Below are 16,117 nucleotides of genomic sequence, written 5' to 3'. Positions count from 1 at the left end.
TTCCTACTATCTGCAGAGTTTAGCGGGTCATCCTTGCTATTTTTAATCTGAAGGACTAGACAGACTCCTCGGGTGGGCCAGCCTCTGACGCTAGTTTTCATGAGTCATGCTAGATAACAGTACACTGGTTGCTATGTTATGGTTACCTGGGCGGACAGATTATAAATACAGTGCTGGGAAAGAAGATGGCCCCATTTCCCCCTAGATGCTAGTTTCCTAGGGTTACTTGTCAGTGATGGGAATAGTGAACATGAATGTGAACTCAGAAAGAGAAGGCCACAGAAGGTTCAAGAGCTCTACAGATATCTGAATTCATTATGACATTCATTCATTATGACACTCTTAATAATGACAAAAGGTGCTGCACACTTGCTTTTAGTTTTATTCATTTGGCAGACAATCTTATGCAGAGCCCCTTACAGTTAGTGAGGGCATACATTTTTTCATACTTCTGATGAAAAACATATGGTATAGACATATTTCTATAATGACTGAGAAAGTTGTTTATTTCGCATTTATTACACTTTAAGAGGATGATGACAGACACAACCTCCTAAGAGATATGTGCTGTTTTTGTTGTGATTAACCACTATTGGTCGTCTGAGCCTTACCCAAACCATATGTTCCTTTGGTCATTGCATGCGAAACAAATCAAAAGTACTAGAGTGGGGAGTTTAGCAAAATAATCTGCCAAATCCTCAACTGTTGCTAAGATTAGAATTCCTAAATGTTGACTATCTGTTTATTCCTGAGCATACTGGATATAGATCCCCTAAAATCAGCATGCAGCAGTTAAGTCTTACTACAGCGTAACACATAATATGTCTAATGTGTCTATATGAGGGGTTTGATATCCCCCACAAAAGCCTCTACTGACTTTAATGTCAAACAGATGCCTTTACTTAGTTGCTTCAACAGTGGGAGATAATTGGGAGATAATATATTAAACATGTTCACTTTTTACATTTCTAATGCGGATGCCAAATCAGTTGGGAGCCTTTTAAAGTCCAAGCTGGACTTTAAAAGGCTCCCACAGCCCACGTCTATACAGTCTGCCCTCCAGTGACAATGTCAGTCAGGTAAAAATACAGTCTGCCCTCCAGTGACAATGTCAGTCAGGTAACAATACAGTCTGCCCTCCAGTGACAATGTCAGTCAGGTAAAAATACAGTCTGCCCTCCAGTGACAATGTCAGTCAGGTAACAATACAGTCTGCCCTCCAATGACAATGTCAGTCAGGTAACAATAGTCTGCCCTCCAGTGACAATGTCAGTCCGGTAAAAATACAGTTTGCCCTCCAGTGACAATGTCAGTCAGGTAACAATCCAGTCTGCCCTCCAGTGACAATGTCAGTCAGGTAAAAATACAGTCTGCCCTCCAGTGACAATGTCAGTCAGGTCTGTGTTTTGTTATTAAGGGAGAGGTGCATAAGTTCTTGTCACCTTATTTCATTCAAATAATTGACCAATATCACTTTGAGACCTGCATATGGACGGTTTTAGTGGCTCCTACAGGAGAGCTAGTTGAGTTTGCCCATAACAACGTGTTTGTCTCATGAATAAGAAAAGGGTTTGGTGGTTGGGGAACACTTTGGTGTTTGGATGGGAGGAGCCTGTTGCCTAAAGTGCTCCAGGGGAGACTTGCCTTTTAAACCTCAGCTGTCACTGCCATGCCACATGGCCAGTTTTCTTTTATTTATTTCATTTTATCGCTTCCACTTAGACTCTGACCCCCAAGGAATGGCTTGACCCACCCAATCTTCTTGCTTCAGTCGAGGAGAGCTAGAGAGCACTCAGTGGTTCAGACCAGTTCAAGTGTGCGGTAGTGGAAGAGAGGGTGAATGTTAGGATGACCTTGTGTTGTGGGACCCTGTGTGAAGTGATGGTTCCTGCGCTAAAGACTACATACTATATTGACTATGTCTACAAAGAGAAGAGCCGCTATGACGTTATTTTTTTCAAATTAAATGTAAACAACAACATTGAAACAGTAGCAAGGCTTTTCAGATATAACACGTCTCCAAAAAAGTTGGGATGCTGTGTAAAATGTAAAGAAAAACCGAATGCAATGATGTGCAAATAATTTAAACCCTATATTCAATAGAAAATAGTACAAAGACAACATATTACATTTTGAAACTGAGAAATGTTATCGGAAAATTTAAAAATAACAAAAGTCTGGAAGAAGTTCTGTAATGCAAAAAAAAAAACTGGTGGAACATCCCACAACTAATTAGGTTAACTGGCAACAGGTCAGTAATATGATTGGGTATAGAAAGAACATCTCAGGAGAGGTTCACCACTCGGTAAAAGACTGTGCAGGCAAATAGTTCAACAATTTAAGAATAACATTTTTCAATGTAAAATTGCAAAGAGTTTTGGAATCTCATCATCAAAGGTGCATAATATCATTATAAAATTCAGAGAATCTGGAGAAACACTGTTTGCAAAAGACAAAGCCGAAAACCAATATTGGATGGCCATGATCTTCAGGCCCTCAGGCAGCATTGTATGGGTTCCACTACAGACATGATTCTGTAGTGGACATCACTGTATGGGTTAAGAAACCATTGTCTGGGAACACAGTGCATCACTGTATCCACAAATGTAAGTCTAAACTCAAACCATGCAAAGAAGAACCATACATAGACAAGATCCAGAAACACCGTCACTTTCTCTGGGCCAGAGCTCATTTAAGATGGACTGAAGCGAAGTGGAAAACAGTCCTGTGGTCTGACGAATCAAAATGCAAAATTCTTTATGGGAATCATGGACGCTGCGACCTCTGGGCTAAAGAAGACAGGGACCATCCGGCTTGTTATTAGCGCATAGTTCAGAAGCCAGCATGCGTGGTGGTATGGGGGTACATTAGTGCACATGGCATGGGTGACTTGCACATCTGTGAAGGCACCATTATTGCTGAACAATATATACCGGTTTTGGAGCAACATATGCTGCCATCTAGATGATGTCTTTTTCAGAGAAGGCCTTGCTTATTTCAGCAAGACAATGCCAAACCACATTCTGAACGTATTGCAACAGCATGGCACCATAGTTAAAGAGTCAGGGTGCTAAACTGGATGCAACACAGTGGTAAACATGCCCCAGTCCAACACAGTGGTAAACATGCCCCAGTCCAACACAGTTTTAAACATGCCCCAGTCCAACAAAGTGGTAAACATGCCCCAGTCCAACACAGTTTTAAACATGCCCCAGTCCAACAAAGTGGTAAACATGCCCCAGTCCAACACAGTTTTAAACATGCCCCAGTCCAACAAAGTGGTAAACATGTCCCAGTCCAACACAGTTTTAAACATGCCCCGGTCCAACAAAGTGGTAAACATTCCCCTGTCCAACACAGTGGTAAACATGCCCCAGTCCAACACAGTGGTATACATGCCCTGGTCCAACACAGTGGTAAACATGCCCCAGTCCAACACAGTGGTAAACATGCCCCAGTCCAACACAGTGGTAAACATTCCCCGGTCCAACACAGTGGTAAACATGCCCCAGTCCAACACAGTGGTATACATGCCCCGGTCCAACACAGTGGTAAACATGCCCCAGTTCAACACAGTGGTAAACATGCCCCAGTCCAACACAGTGGTAAACATGCCCCGGTCCAACACAGTGGTAAACATTCCCCGGTCCAACACAGTGGTAAACATGCCCCAGTCCAACACAGTGGTAAACATGCCCCGGTCCAACACAGTGGTAAAAATGCCCCAGTCCAACACAGTGGTATATATGCCCCGGTCCAACACAGTGGTAAATATGCCCCGGTCCAACACAGTGGTAAACATTCCCCGGTCCAACACAGTGGTAAACATTCCCCGGTCCAACACAGTGGTAAACATTCCCCGGTCCAAGACAGTGGTAAACATTCCCCGGTCCAACACAGTGGTAAACATTCCCCGGTCTAACACAGAGGTAAACATTCCCCGGTCTAACACAGAGGTAAACATGCCCCGGTCCCAACTTTTTTGAAACGTGTTGGTGGCATCAAATTCAAAATGGGCATATATTTTTCAACAAACATTAACATTTCTCAATTTCAACATTTGATAAGTTGTCTTTGTACTATTTTCTATTAAATACAGAGATTAAATGATTTGCACATCAATGCATTCTATTTCTATTAGCATTTTATGCAGCGTCCCAAATATTTGGAAACAGGGTTGTAGTTCCTCGGCTAGCAAACTGCTACCAGTCTTTCCAACCTCTCACATTGTTCTGGTTAATGATGTCATTTATCTATTTTACTGCCCTAAGAGCAATTTCATAGGCTACTGATGTCATTGCAGGGGCCACTCTGATACATATGATAATACAGTTATAGAATGGATATTGCTAGATTAATATTAACTTAATTGTCATATTCTGCCAATAAAATGCCATTATTAGATTAGGGGTTGCTCAGTGCTGGTGAAGGTGGTGGGCGTGAAGCGTAGAGCAGGGGCTATTAAAAGTGTTTGTGACTGGTCCAGGATGCTGCCCCCACTCTCCTTCACCTCTACTCCTCAGACTCAGAAGAGGGGCTGGGTTTCTATTTTGAGAAATGGACGGGACGATGAGCAGATAGAGGTGGGGGTTGAAGGAGGTGGAGGGTAGTTGTCTTAAAGAGGTCAGGGGTCAGAGTCTGTGAGATGGGGGTAAGTTCACGTTCATTTCTCCTGCTCCTGTCTGCTCCGTTGGACAGGAGGGGGGTCAAAGATCAACGGATGGGAGGAGGGGGAGGGAAACGGCCAAAATCTTGAACCTCTCAGCTGTCTGCCTGAGCACATGTTGGAGGTAATCCGCCCCCCTTCTCATCCCCCGTAATGTCCAGCCAGAGAGCGCCCTTTAACCTTTTCATAAGGGAAAAATACAATCTCACCCGAAACAGATTGGGCCAAGAATCAGGTCTCTTCACATAAGCAGCCCATGACCTGACATTCCTGTGACAGCGGTGTTGTTACAATATGATTCACACTGCCAGGTTTACAAGGGCAATGCAGGCAACATGCTAATAGCACAGCAGGTTTTTTTCAGAATGGAAAGCAATGGACAAGGCAAGCCAAGCAAACTGACTGTTCACCAAGGATGTATTTAAGAGGGGCTAAGAATAAAACAAAGACAAAGGAAAATGTGAGAAAAGGTGCAAAATAATGTATTCACAAGACAAAGGTTACATGACACTGACAAGCGTGTGTTTTGTGGCGTGGCGAAAGCACGCTGATGCATAAATACAGTGTCTGTGCGTTCATTAAACCACTCATGAAGTAAATGTAACATACATTTGCCACTCTGAAGGAGCAATGTCAAACACAAATGAATTCAGAACTGAGAGTGAACGGTACCTAAAAGGAACCTTATCAGGGCAAACAACAGAGCTGTCCACATTTGTCCACATTTGACGCACTCTTTATGAATTCCATAGAAGGGTTGTGAACAGCAGAGTGAGCCTGTTGAAGGGGAGTCGTGAGAAATGAGGACACATGTCAGCGCGTCATATTTCTTTTAAGACACAGCAGTAACAGTATTTATATTTACAGAGGATATACAGTGGGGAGAACAAGTATTTGAGACACTGCCGATTTGGCAGGTTTTCTTACTTACAAAGCATGTAGAGGTCTGTAATTTTTATTATAGGTACACTTCAACTGTGAGAGACGGAATCTAAAACAAAAATCCAGAAAATCACAATGTATTATTTTTAAATAATTAATTTGCATTTTATTGCATGACATTAGTATTTGATCACCTACCAACCAGTAAGAATTCCGTCTCTCACAGACCTGTTAGTTATTCTTTAAGAAGCCCTCCTGTTCTCCGCTCATTACCTGTATTAACTGCACCTGTTTGAACTATTTACCTGTATAAAAGACACCTGTCCACACCCTCAATCAAACAGACTCCAACCTCTTCACAATGGCCGAGACCAGAGAGCTGTGTAAGGACATCAGGGATAAAATTGTAGACCTGCACAAGGTTGGGATGGGCTACAGGACAATAGGCAAGCAGCTTGGTGAGAAGGCAACAACTGTTGGCACAATTATTAGGAAATGGAAGAAGTTCAAGACGACGGTCAATCTCCCTCGGTCTGGGGCTCCATGCAAGATTTCACCTCGTGGGGCATCAATGATCATGAGGAAGGTGAGGGATCAGCCCAGAACTACACAGCAGGACCTGAAGAGAGCTGGGACCACAATCCATTAGTAACACACTACGCCGTCATGGATTAAAATCCTGCAGCGCATGCAAGGTACCCCTGCTCAAGCCAGCACATGTCCACGCCCGTCTTAAGTTTGCCAGTGACCATCTGGATGATCCAGAGGAGGAATGGGAGAAGGTCATGTGGTCTGATGAGACAAAAATTTAGCTTTTTGGTCTAAACTCAACTCGCCGTGTTTGGAGGAAGAAGAAGGATGAGTACAACCCCAAAAACACCATCCTAACTGTGAAGCATGGAGGTGGAAACATCATTCTTTGGGGATGCTTTTTCTGCAAAGGGGACAGGACGACTGCACCGTATTGAGGGGAGGATGGATGGGGCCATGTATCGTGAGATCTTGGCCAACAACCTCCTTCCCTCAGTAAGAGCATTGAAGATGGGTCGTGGCTGGGTCTTCCAGCATGACAACGACCCGAAACACACTGCCAGGGCAACTAAGGAGTGGCTCCGTAAGAAGCATCTCAAGGTCCTGGAGTGGCCTAGCCAGTCTCCAGACCTGAACCCAATAGAAAAGCTTTGGAGGTAGCTGAAAGTCTGTATTGTCCAGCGACAGCCCCGAAACCTGAAGGATCTGGAGAAGGTCTGTATGGAGGAGTGGGCCAAAATCCCTGCTGCAGTGTGTGCAAACCTGGTCAAGAACTACAGGAAACGTATGACCTCTGTAATTGCAAACAAAGGTTTCTGTACCAAATATTAAGTTCTACTTTTCTGATGTATCAAGTACTTATGTCATGCAATAAAATGGAAATTAATTACTTAAAAATCATACAATGTGATTTTATGGATTTTTGTTTTAGATTCCATCTCTCACAGTTGAAGTGTACCTATGATAAAAATTACAGACCTCTACATGTTTTGTAAGTAGGAAAACCTGCAAAATCGGCAGTGTATCAAATACTTGTTCTTCCCACTGTATACTGCTTCATGTATTGTGTCATGATGGTCGGGTGTCAAAATCTTCACTGCATGTGAGAAATAGCCTTTTTCCCCCATCAAACCCTGTGATATAAAACAGCAAAAGACTACCAGACCCTTTTATTTGGTTTAAGAAACCTGGGGGGGGATATTGGGGGAGTTAGATCCCCCTCTAGTATGAAATGAGAGCACAGGATCTCTCGCTGCGCGGTCCTCGAGCAGCCCACTAATCCCTGAAAAATGATCTATCTGGGTAGAATGGTTAGGGGGGCCAACACGCAGCCCTGACGCACCCCAAACCCCCAGAACCCCTCCTTCCTCAACCCTTATCTGGCAGACAGCTCCACCAGCTCTGCACTGTGTAAGAGGGGGGTTCGAGGGGGACCAAAACAGGGGGGCAGATAGAGAGGGGTCCAATCCTCCAGCCTCTACCACAGCAATAATCGCCAGACGTGTCTGCTCAGGGATTTCAGCTGGGCCTGAAGTAGGTCGCTCACTGATTGGGTTGTTGTCATTTTGTGTGCTGCCGTGCCAGGGCTAACATCGGTTGTATTTGTCAAAGTGAATATGTCTGACATCCAGACACTCTGCTGGCCTGGAGACTAATGCAGTGTGCTTGAGGAAGCAGACAATGAACCAGCAATACATAGAGAGAGAGTGTACCGCCGTGCATTTGTTGCATTTTGCTGCTTTATAGGAAGTGTATATTTTTATCACTTCAAGTGATATTTCAATACTTTCTGCAAACCCTTTTTTTGATAAGTTTGGATTCAAGGCCAAAAATATGTTTACATCCTAGGTTGCAGTTCGGTTTTCAGATCCTCTTAACCAGCAGTTATTATACCAAAAGTAATTATACCAGGAGTAATTATACCAAAAGTAATTACACCAAAACCACCTATATGTATTATCTTTGTAATGGAATTCTCCAAGAAAATACATTTGGAGAATTTCTAAATCTGTGTATATACATGCTAGCTCTGACCAGTAGAATAATCAGACACACTACTAACAGAGCTAAGTATTCTTTCTACTGACATAATCATTGTTCATTTTAATGGACCATTTTCCAGGCTGGCAATAACGACAGAGCTGATGTTAAACCAGGACATCATGCTAATGTTTTCAATCCACCACAAACTTGACATTAAAATCCATAGATGCTACATCATAGTCTCTTTGGTATCCCCTCTGTGTTCCCAATGCATCAAAATGATTTATCTGAAAACCCATCAAATCTGTAAAATGGAATAATTATAAATACAGCAGATAATTGAATCACTATACAATTAATTGATGTATTGCATTTTGCAGACACTTCGCCTTCACTGTACATTCCCAAGGACAACATGCTTCCTTCAAACACACTGCATTCCTTTAAAAAGGGAACCATTTCCCCTTTTACTTTCCCTCTTGATAACAATTGAATACTAGTAGTGTGTAGAAATTTCAACATGCTCCCTTTTTCAACTGACAAGGTGTATCAGTCAACAGCTTCCTAAAAGAGAGTAGCTCTTTGGTACCTTTTAATCTAAACAGACCATCAAAAATGTCTCAGGAGACACTTCCCTCTTCTTTAAAACCGCACTTTACATTTAAACATTTAGCTTAATTAACATTTCAACTCAGACTAAAATGTCGCTGTGCCTGGGCCTTAACTGTATGGAGATGTTCTCCTCTGACAAACCCACACACACACACACACACACACACACACACACACTGAGCAGAGTGGTGGGTGAAGGGGGAGGAGTTTGTGTCAGAGGAGGTTGAGCTGTCTACAGTGAGGTTTCTAGAGAAGCAGACAGGGGGGCTGTCTCTACAAAGAGGGAATAGGCTTGAGAGAACAGCAGACAAGGAACAACAGTAGAGAGATTGAGAGACACAGAGTGAGATAGAAAGAGATAGACCGAGACAGCTTGGTAGTGCAGTGACCGACGGAGACAGACATTTGGATTCTAGCGCCCATTCCATCCCTGCTCCACTTCAAGCCCACCTCGCTCAGCTCAGCTGAGGGAGCCGGCATCTTCTCAGACATTCCGTATCTAGGTCCTGAGGCAAGGGCTGCTGAAGCTGAGTGCTGCTGGATTACTGGTGAGTCTTTTAATGTTTGTGGTCATATTTACAGCCAGTGATGTGACTGCGTTAGTCATTGACTTGTAATAAGTTATGCTATGAGTAGTGTTAGATGTTTTTTTCTCCTATGTACTGGATATGTACAGGGTGTCTTAGTTTGCTCCTCTTAAACTATGGGATTGGATATCTGCTTTTTTCAGGGAAGATTTGCTGTAAAATGAAACCTATTGCATGGATAATGTTCAACACTTGAAAATGAAAGGTAGAAACAGAGTGTAGCTGCATGTCTGCTGTTCTCAGCTGTGTGATGATACTCTTGATGTTGGTATTTATGGCTTGTTTCTTTTGGTGGGACAGGAAGAGGAATCATTGCAGTAAGAACTTGTGTGTGATCATGGATGACTCCAGCTGTCACTCAGAATAGAGTGTCTTCCTACATCATGGTACAGCAAAGGGGACACAAATACCCAGCAGTTATGGACAGCGATTCAAGCCAAGAGGTTTTTGTGGGACTGGGCGCAGATGACGGGGAGGACGCCTTTGGACCGTCACCCTCCAACAAAGACCCCAACTGGTGCAAGACTCCCACGGGTCACATCAAGAGGCCCATGAATGCATTCATGGTCTGGTCACAGATTGAAAGACGGAAGATAATGGAGCAGTGGCCAGATATGCACAATGCCGAGATCTCCAAACGCCTAGGAAAGCGCTGGAAACTCCTTCCAGACTATGAGAAGATTCCCTTCATCAAAGAAGCAGAACGGCTCCGGCTCAAGCACATGGCCGATTACCCAGACTACAAGTACCGGCCCCGGAAGAAAAGCAAGGGCTCCATGCCTGTCCGGGTCGGAGACAAGGTCTCCCTGAAGACAAGCAAGACCCACCCAAGTGGTCGCACATCCGCCACGGCCACCAGCAGAGGTCTCAAGGTCCGGACGACTTCCTCCAAACACAGAGCCACATTCTATGGCAATAAGTTCAAAGGTTACGACGAAGGCATCAGCGATGATGACACAGTGGATGTAGAGCTGGCTAGTACAGTGAAGAGCCAGACAGGAGAGCAGAGGCCAGCTTTGGGTGTTTTCCATCACCAGCAGGCTGCCATGAGCCCCAGGGAGCAGCAACCTCAGCTAGCAGCCCAGCTCAGGGTCAAAGTGTCCAGTGCCACATCCCACCAGCTCGCCTCCCATCTCCCCGCGGGCCTGTCCTCTGGCTCCTCTGTACCCCACAGTCTCCCAGAATCATCCCCCCGGGTGTCCTCTTCCTCAGAACCCCGGGGCCCCCTCTCCTCCACTGGACGCTCCTCCACCCCCACCTCCACCAGCTCCTCCTCCTTTGTGTCATCGGCCTCCTCCGATGAGGAGCTGGATGAGGAGATTTTGCATATAATTTCCAACGCCAACTTTGACAGCATGCCTATGGACTGCTCCACTCTGGACAAAGACTTTGATGCTGCGTTTCACACCAACTCAGGATCCCACTTCGATTTCCCAGACTACTGCACCCCGGAAGTGAATGAGATGATATCTGGGGACTTGCTGGTGCCCAGCATTTCTGACCTGGTTTTCACCTATTGAGGCTCATCATGACTCCACAGGATTCTGGTTTACTGGCAGAAGATTTGACCTTCATTCATAAACGCCTGTGGTTTTTTGGTTGTATTATTTATTTTCCCCATCCCCAAGCGTTCTTATCTTCTGACACTTTCGTGGTTTCTCAATCAAGTCCGTAAGTGCTATTGCTTTTCTTTTCCCAGTATGCCAAATCCTGATGGTCTGGTGTATAAACATTAAAATGTTTCTCACTCAAAGCCTTTTTCAGAATTCAAATATGCAGGCATTGACAAGGAGACCAGGTACATACAGCAGAGCAGACACTGAACAGATGTGTTGTTTGTAGAGAGGGCATAGGGCTTTCAACAGTCAACCTATTCAGTATTTATTGTTTTCAGTGTTAACAGAAGCATGTAGCACTACCATGTCTTTCATATACATTTGTTGTATATGAGCTGGCATTATTACAAAGTTCTGACATAATCAGCCAAACTCAACTACTGCAAATCCCTATTTAAAATGGCATAATGTAGCCTAATTCCTGATTTTGGTCATGTAATCTACCAATCATCTGTAAATATTAACGGGTAAAAAGGGAGATCATCAGCTAACAGGAATCTGCAGCAATTGTGACCAGGCTTGTACAGTATCATCCGTAAAAAAAAAAAAAGCTTTGGCCAGGGGAAAAATCTGCTGCAGACAAGTGCCAAGGAGCCAGGCCATAATTTATTTCATACCCCGTAATTAGGAAACAGCACTTTCATCGCCTCGCTAATACTGCTGACTCCAAGACATGGAGTATTATGTAAACATAAGCCTTGTGTGTGTGTGTGTGTGTGCCTGATTCATTCCAGACAGTTGAGGCTGACCGTGGCGGTGCTTAGTGCTAAGAGAGCAGGGATGTGTAGTGGACTGGGAAAAGGGGGACTGAAAGAGAGGCTGGGGGTCGATGGTGGGGCCAAGGAGAGGAGTTTCTTTCACAGGGCTGTGCATCTGTCCATGCAGGCAGCAGCCTTTGTGCCAGGGTTCAGAGTGTGAGTGCGTGTGTGTCTGAGCTCCACTGAGCGAGCGTCTGCCCGGCCAGGGGAGTGCAAGTGTGTGTGTCTGCATGGGTCGGGGATGGGGTGTGGGGGGGCGTAGTGTATTCAGGGAGATGAGGGCCAAAGCCATCCATACACCCACCAGCTCAGTAAAATGCATGTCATGTCTGCAGGCTGGCTGCAGCTGCCTGATCAGGGCCGATTCAGCAGTGAATGGAGGAGAAATCTGTGTCTGCCAGCTGTCCCTTCATTGACTCTCTCAGGGATCGTTTTGTCTAGAGGTCCTACTGCCTCCCGTGGCTTATTCATCTGCCCGGACCTGGAGATGAACAGCTCCTTTCCTCCCTTCTCCTCCCTTCTCCTCCTTTCTCCTCTCCTTCCATCTCCTTTTATTATTCCCCCTGTCTTTTATCTGTGTCAAACAACCGTCAGGGAGAAGAGGTAACAGAGTGAGAGACTGAGCTTCTTTCCACTCCCAACATGTGACCTTTCTTCTTTTCATCCCTCTGTCCTCATTAATTACATTGCCTGGCTTTGGCACCGCAACGAAAAGGACCAGCATTATTTACTTACTTTCCACCAGCAGCTGCTGAAGAGCCAGCAATGAAAGCAGCACCAAAAACCTTCCTCAGTTCATATCTTACATAAACTGATGCTAATCCCTCATCAGACCAACCTCGTCAGAGCCTACCAGCTGCTCTAACAAAGGCTGTCCCAAGCGAAGCAGTCGGTAGTGTAGCGGACTGGTAAACGCAGTTCACTCACTTCTTTGGCCCAAAAGCATTCAAATTTTTTGCAGAAAGGACTGTAATTTCTTAATTTTTTTTATCTCAACTGCCGATCAGAGTTTACATCTATTCTTTTACTACTATGTCCCTGGGTGCAGAGTGTCTCTGGAGCGGTCCAGAGAGCCTGGGATCATGGGGGATGCACTGGGAGTTTGTTTTCTGTCCAAACTTTTGTTTGGGGTTGAGTCATAATGACTGTCGTACAGGGACCATGACGAGAACTGGGCAGGGTTATGTGTTGTGTTCCTCAACCCATTCCCCCAGGAAATGCTTGACAAACCATTGCTTATCTAAGAGACACTGTGTTTTAGTTCCTGGTGATGATGTTTAGAGAGTACTGCACCATAACCGTTAGAGTCTTTATTAGCAAAAAATAAATCAATACTGACAAAAAATGATCAGGTAACTTGTTTCTGAACTGGAAGGTGGCTTCCCTCTAAGATATCAATGGTATGATAAGAGAGATGGTCCTGCTACAACCAGAGGCCTTTATGATACAGCAACACTGGTTTAGTTATTTTGTTAACCATAAGTAGGAGTTCATTAAAACTATTGGAAGGGCACCATGTGTAAAGGTAATTAATCTAGCAAGAACAACATCCAACCTCCATCTAATAGTGAACTGCAATTAAGTTTTTAGACATACTGCATGTGTCCTAGTGTTAAGAACTGATTAACAATATGCTGTACTGTTAATGTGAACAATTCATTGGTTAGTATTGAGGAAGTATGACAAAGTTGACCTTTCCTGAAATAAATCTGTATTCAGGGACTAAATAGTTGAAATTACAGATGTGAATTCAGCACTAGTTGAAGGGATATTTTCCATCCATCAGGCTACCACATTAGTAGTTGACAAATCTACAAAACCATTACAACACAGTCTAAAGAATCCTATGGAACTGAAAGATACTGACTCCAACACCAGCAGTCTTAAACTGGACTCAGGACAATATTAACAGCTTTCTGTGGAACTGTTCCTATTAGTGTTAGCCATTTCTAATGTGCTGTTTGTGGCTGTTTATTACATCATGCATCTAAAAGAAAAAATGTGTAGCTGTATAAAAATGTATACAGCTAAATTATAACTTGTCAAACACTTGTTTAAAAGTAAGGTATGTTTAAATCATTCAGGTGCATTAAAATGTAAATAAATATGTATAAAATTGCATTAGAAAAAATAATTAAAGCAAAAGGTTGAAAGGGGACACCCTTGACAAAAACCTAACCAGCATTTCCAATTATTTATTTAATAACCATTTTTTATTAGGATGAAACTTCTAGGATAATCTAATTTATTTATTTCATATTTTAGAAAGAGCTAGAAAGTGGGCTGGACATCACACAGATGGGCTCCAGCAAATTAGTGTCAGAGTGATAAATGCAAAAAGCTGTGGAAAAATTAAGCTGGGCAAAAATACCCATCTGGTGTGCACCTCCTACTCTGGGATGGCCTTTGATGAATAGCATTCCCTGAGACGGAAATACAAGGACAATGCAAATTTCATAGAGCCGTCAGCCCCCCTCCCCTTAACTCCCCCAACCCCCATCACAAATGGGGCACACAAGCCCAGCCAAACAGAGTACGTCTGTCTGGCAGTCTGTCCCTACAATATCATGCACGTGGCTTTTGCCACTCTGTAGGCCCAGACCAGAGCTATAGGTCTCAACCTCAGGGCCCTATTATGACTTACCTTTCCTTTTAACTACACCAACCTGACCACACAACAGCAGTACTGGAAGGTCTGGCCTGCTGCACACAGACGTAGCCAAAATATGACCATGATGCCTCACATACAAGTACACATTGTTTACAAGGTTTTACAGTAATATAGACTGAGCTGAATACAGAATGTTTCCTCCGTTTTTTTGTCTTCGCAGCAAGAGTTTCTTTGATGTGTTTACAATGTCAGATATGATTTGTAATCTATTCACCAGCACGTTTTTGGTCTTTGACAGGGCAAAGCGTAACAAAACATATCTCTGTGACTTAAAACCAAATTAATTAGCTGAAAATATGCTTTTGTTGAACTTTGATTCAAACCTTTGTGAAACTAAGGATATTGGGTGTGTTGGAAGATCCTTTATCCTTTAAAATGAGCAAACTGTTTAATCAAATCTATAAGGCTCACCCCAATTCATACAGTTTAAGATCTGCATTGATGAATGTAATTGGTCGGTAAGCATTGCCAAAAAGTCGGACATTCTGTTAATAATAAGTATGCATGTAAAAACAAACATTAAATGCCTCTGAAATGGGAATAATTGCACCTCATATCACCTCCCATGCAACGCTGTAATAAAAAAATTGGGGTAAAATAATGAATGTAATTTGGAAATATGCATCCCAGTGGTAACAAAATGTATTGTCATTTTGGAAATCCCCTCTGCTGTGTAGACTGTTACATTCCTGCACTATTCATTATGGATTAAAACATGATGTATTTCTGCAAACAGTCAGTTGTTGTATTGCAATTCGATAAAGCTAATTTAATCTGTGTGCAAAATGGTTAAACAGTTTACGATCTTGTTCATCTTAGTATCATGTTTTACCAATAATTAGCATTGCTTTATCATGTTTTATGTATGCTTTTTGTAGTCTGGTACATTCGCTGTTCTAACAGCGGTTATGTTGATAGAAATAAAAGCACTTTGTTGTAAATATGTACGTAGATCTGAGATGCCATTCTCGTTTTGGGTAGAGTAATCAGTGTAGTGACACTCCATCACTGAATAAACTGTTACGGTGAATGTTGGATGCCAGTCTCAAACTCTCTGTGTCTCTGTTTTAACTGTTTTAAACAGGGGTGGGAATTTCCTTAAACTGTTTCTGTCTCAAACTACATAAGGAGGGAGGAATATTCTCAAATGGCATCTTCTGGTGTGTTAGGAGTTATCTTCCACAGTAACAATGTTGGGCTACAGTTTGTACATGTCGTTGTTTCACTGTTTGTCAATCAGGATGCAGATGTTCTTGTGGTCAAACCTAAGGAACCTGAACTAACTCATGATGTCATCCAGAGAGCACATGCACGAGACATGTGAGTTGCTCACTTAAACCACTTTCACACCATGACTGAAAACCACAACACATTTCGACAACATGCTGTATTTTTTTTTTCTTTCAGCATTGTGATGAAAATACAAGAGACATACATTACCTAGGGATTATTGCAAAATTCAAATTCCGATTTTATGAAGTCTGAACTCGGTCTCCAGCCAACCAGGCTCCTATAGCCAAAGGCCATGTTTTACTGCTGTGGTTAGGGGGGACATTTATGCCTTTTCTGTCACTTCAGAGACTTACAAACAAGGCGGTGTGGGGAATCAAGCAGACATGCAGAGTGCTCTGCCCAATCATGTCAACTCCAGATTAAAATATGGGTTAAACAAAACAGCAAATGTTATCAATATCTGCTGGAATTGGAGCTACGCTGTGAATCCAGACCTCTTCAGGGGTGAGCGCCCATTCTGGTATTGTAAGAGTGAGAGTGTGTTGTCGGAGACAGCGAGCAGCAGGGAAACAGGGTAG

The 16,117-nt window shown here is 43.3% G+C and overlaps 1 protein-coding gene across 1 annotated transcript; it reads left to right on the top strand.

The window, feature by feature from the left end:
* Nucleotides 1–8,900: 8,900 nt before the first annotated feature.
* sox12 (SRY-box transcription factor 12) lies at nt 8,901–15,343 on the top strand. Its single transcript, XM_010881386.3, has 2 exons — nt 8,901–9,222; nt 9,562–15,343. Exon 2 carries the CDS (start codon nt 9,603–9,605, stop codon nt 10,779–10,781), a length of 1,179 nt encoding a protein of 392 aa, XP_010879688.1. The 5' UTR covers nt 8,901–9,222; nt 9,562–9,602; the 3' UTR covers nt 10,782–15,343.
* Nucleotides 15,344–16,117: the final 774 nt, after the last annotated feature.

This window comes from Esox lucius, chromosome 17 (assembly GCF_011004845.1).
Source record: "Esox lucius isolate fEsoLuc1 chromosome 17, fEsoLuc1.pri, whole genome shotgun sequence".
In the NCBI taxonomy this organism is placed as follows: domain Eukaryota; kingdom Metazoa; phylum Chordata; class Actinopteri; order Esociformes; family Esocidae; genus Esox; species Esox lucius.
The sequence above is the reverse complement of the archived record's forward strand: the minus strand, read 5'-3'. Positions and strand labels throughout refer to the sequence as shown.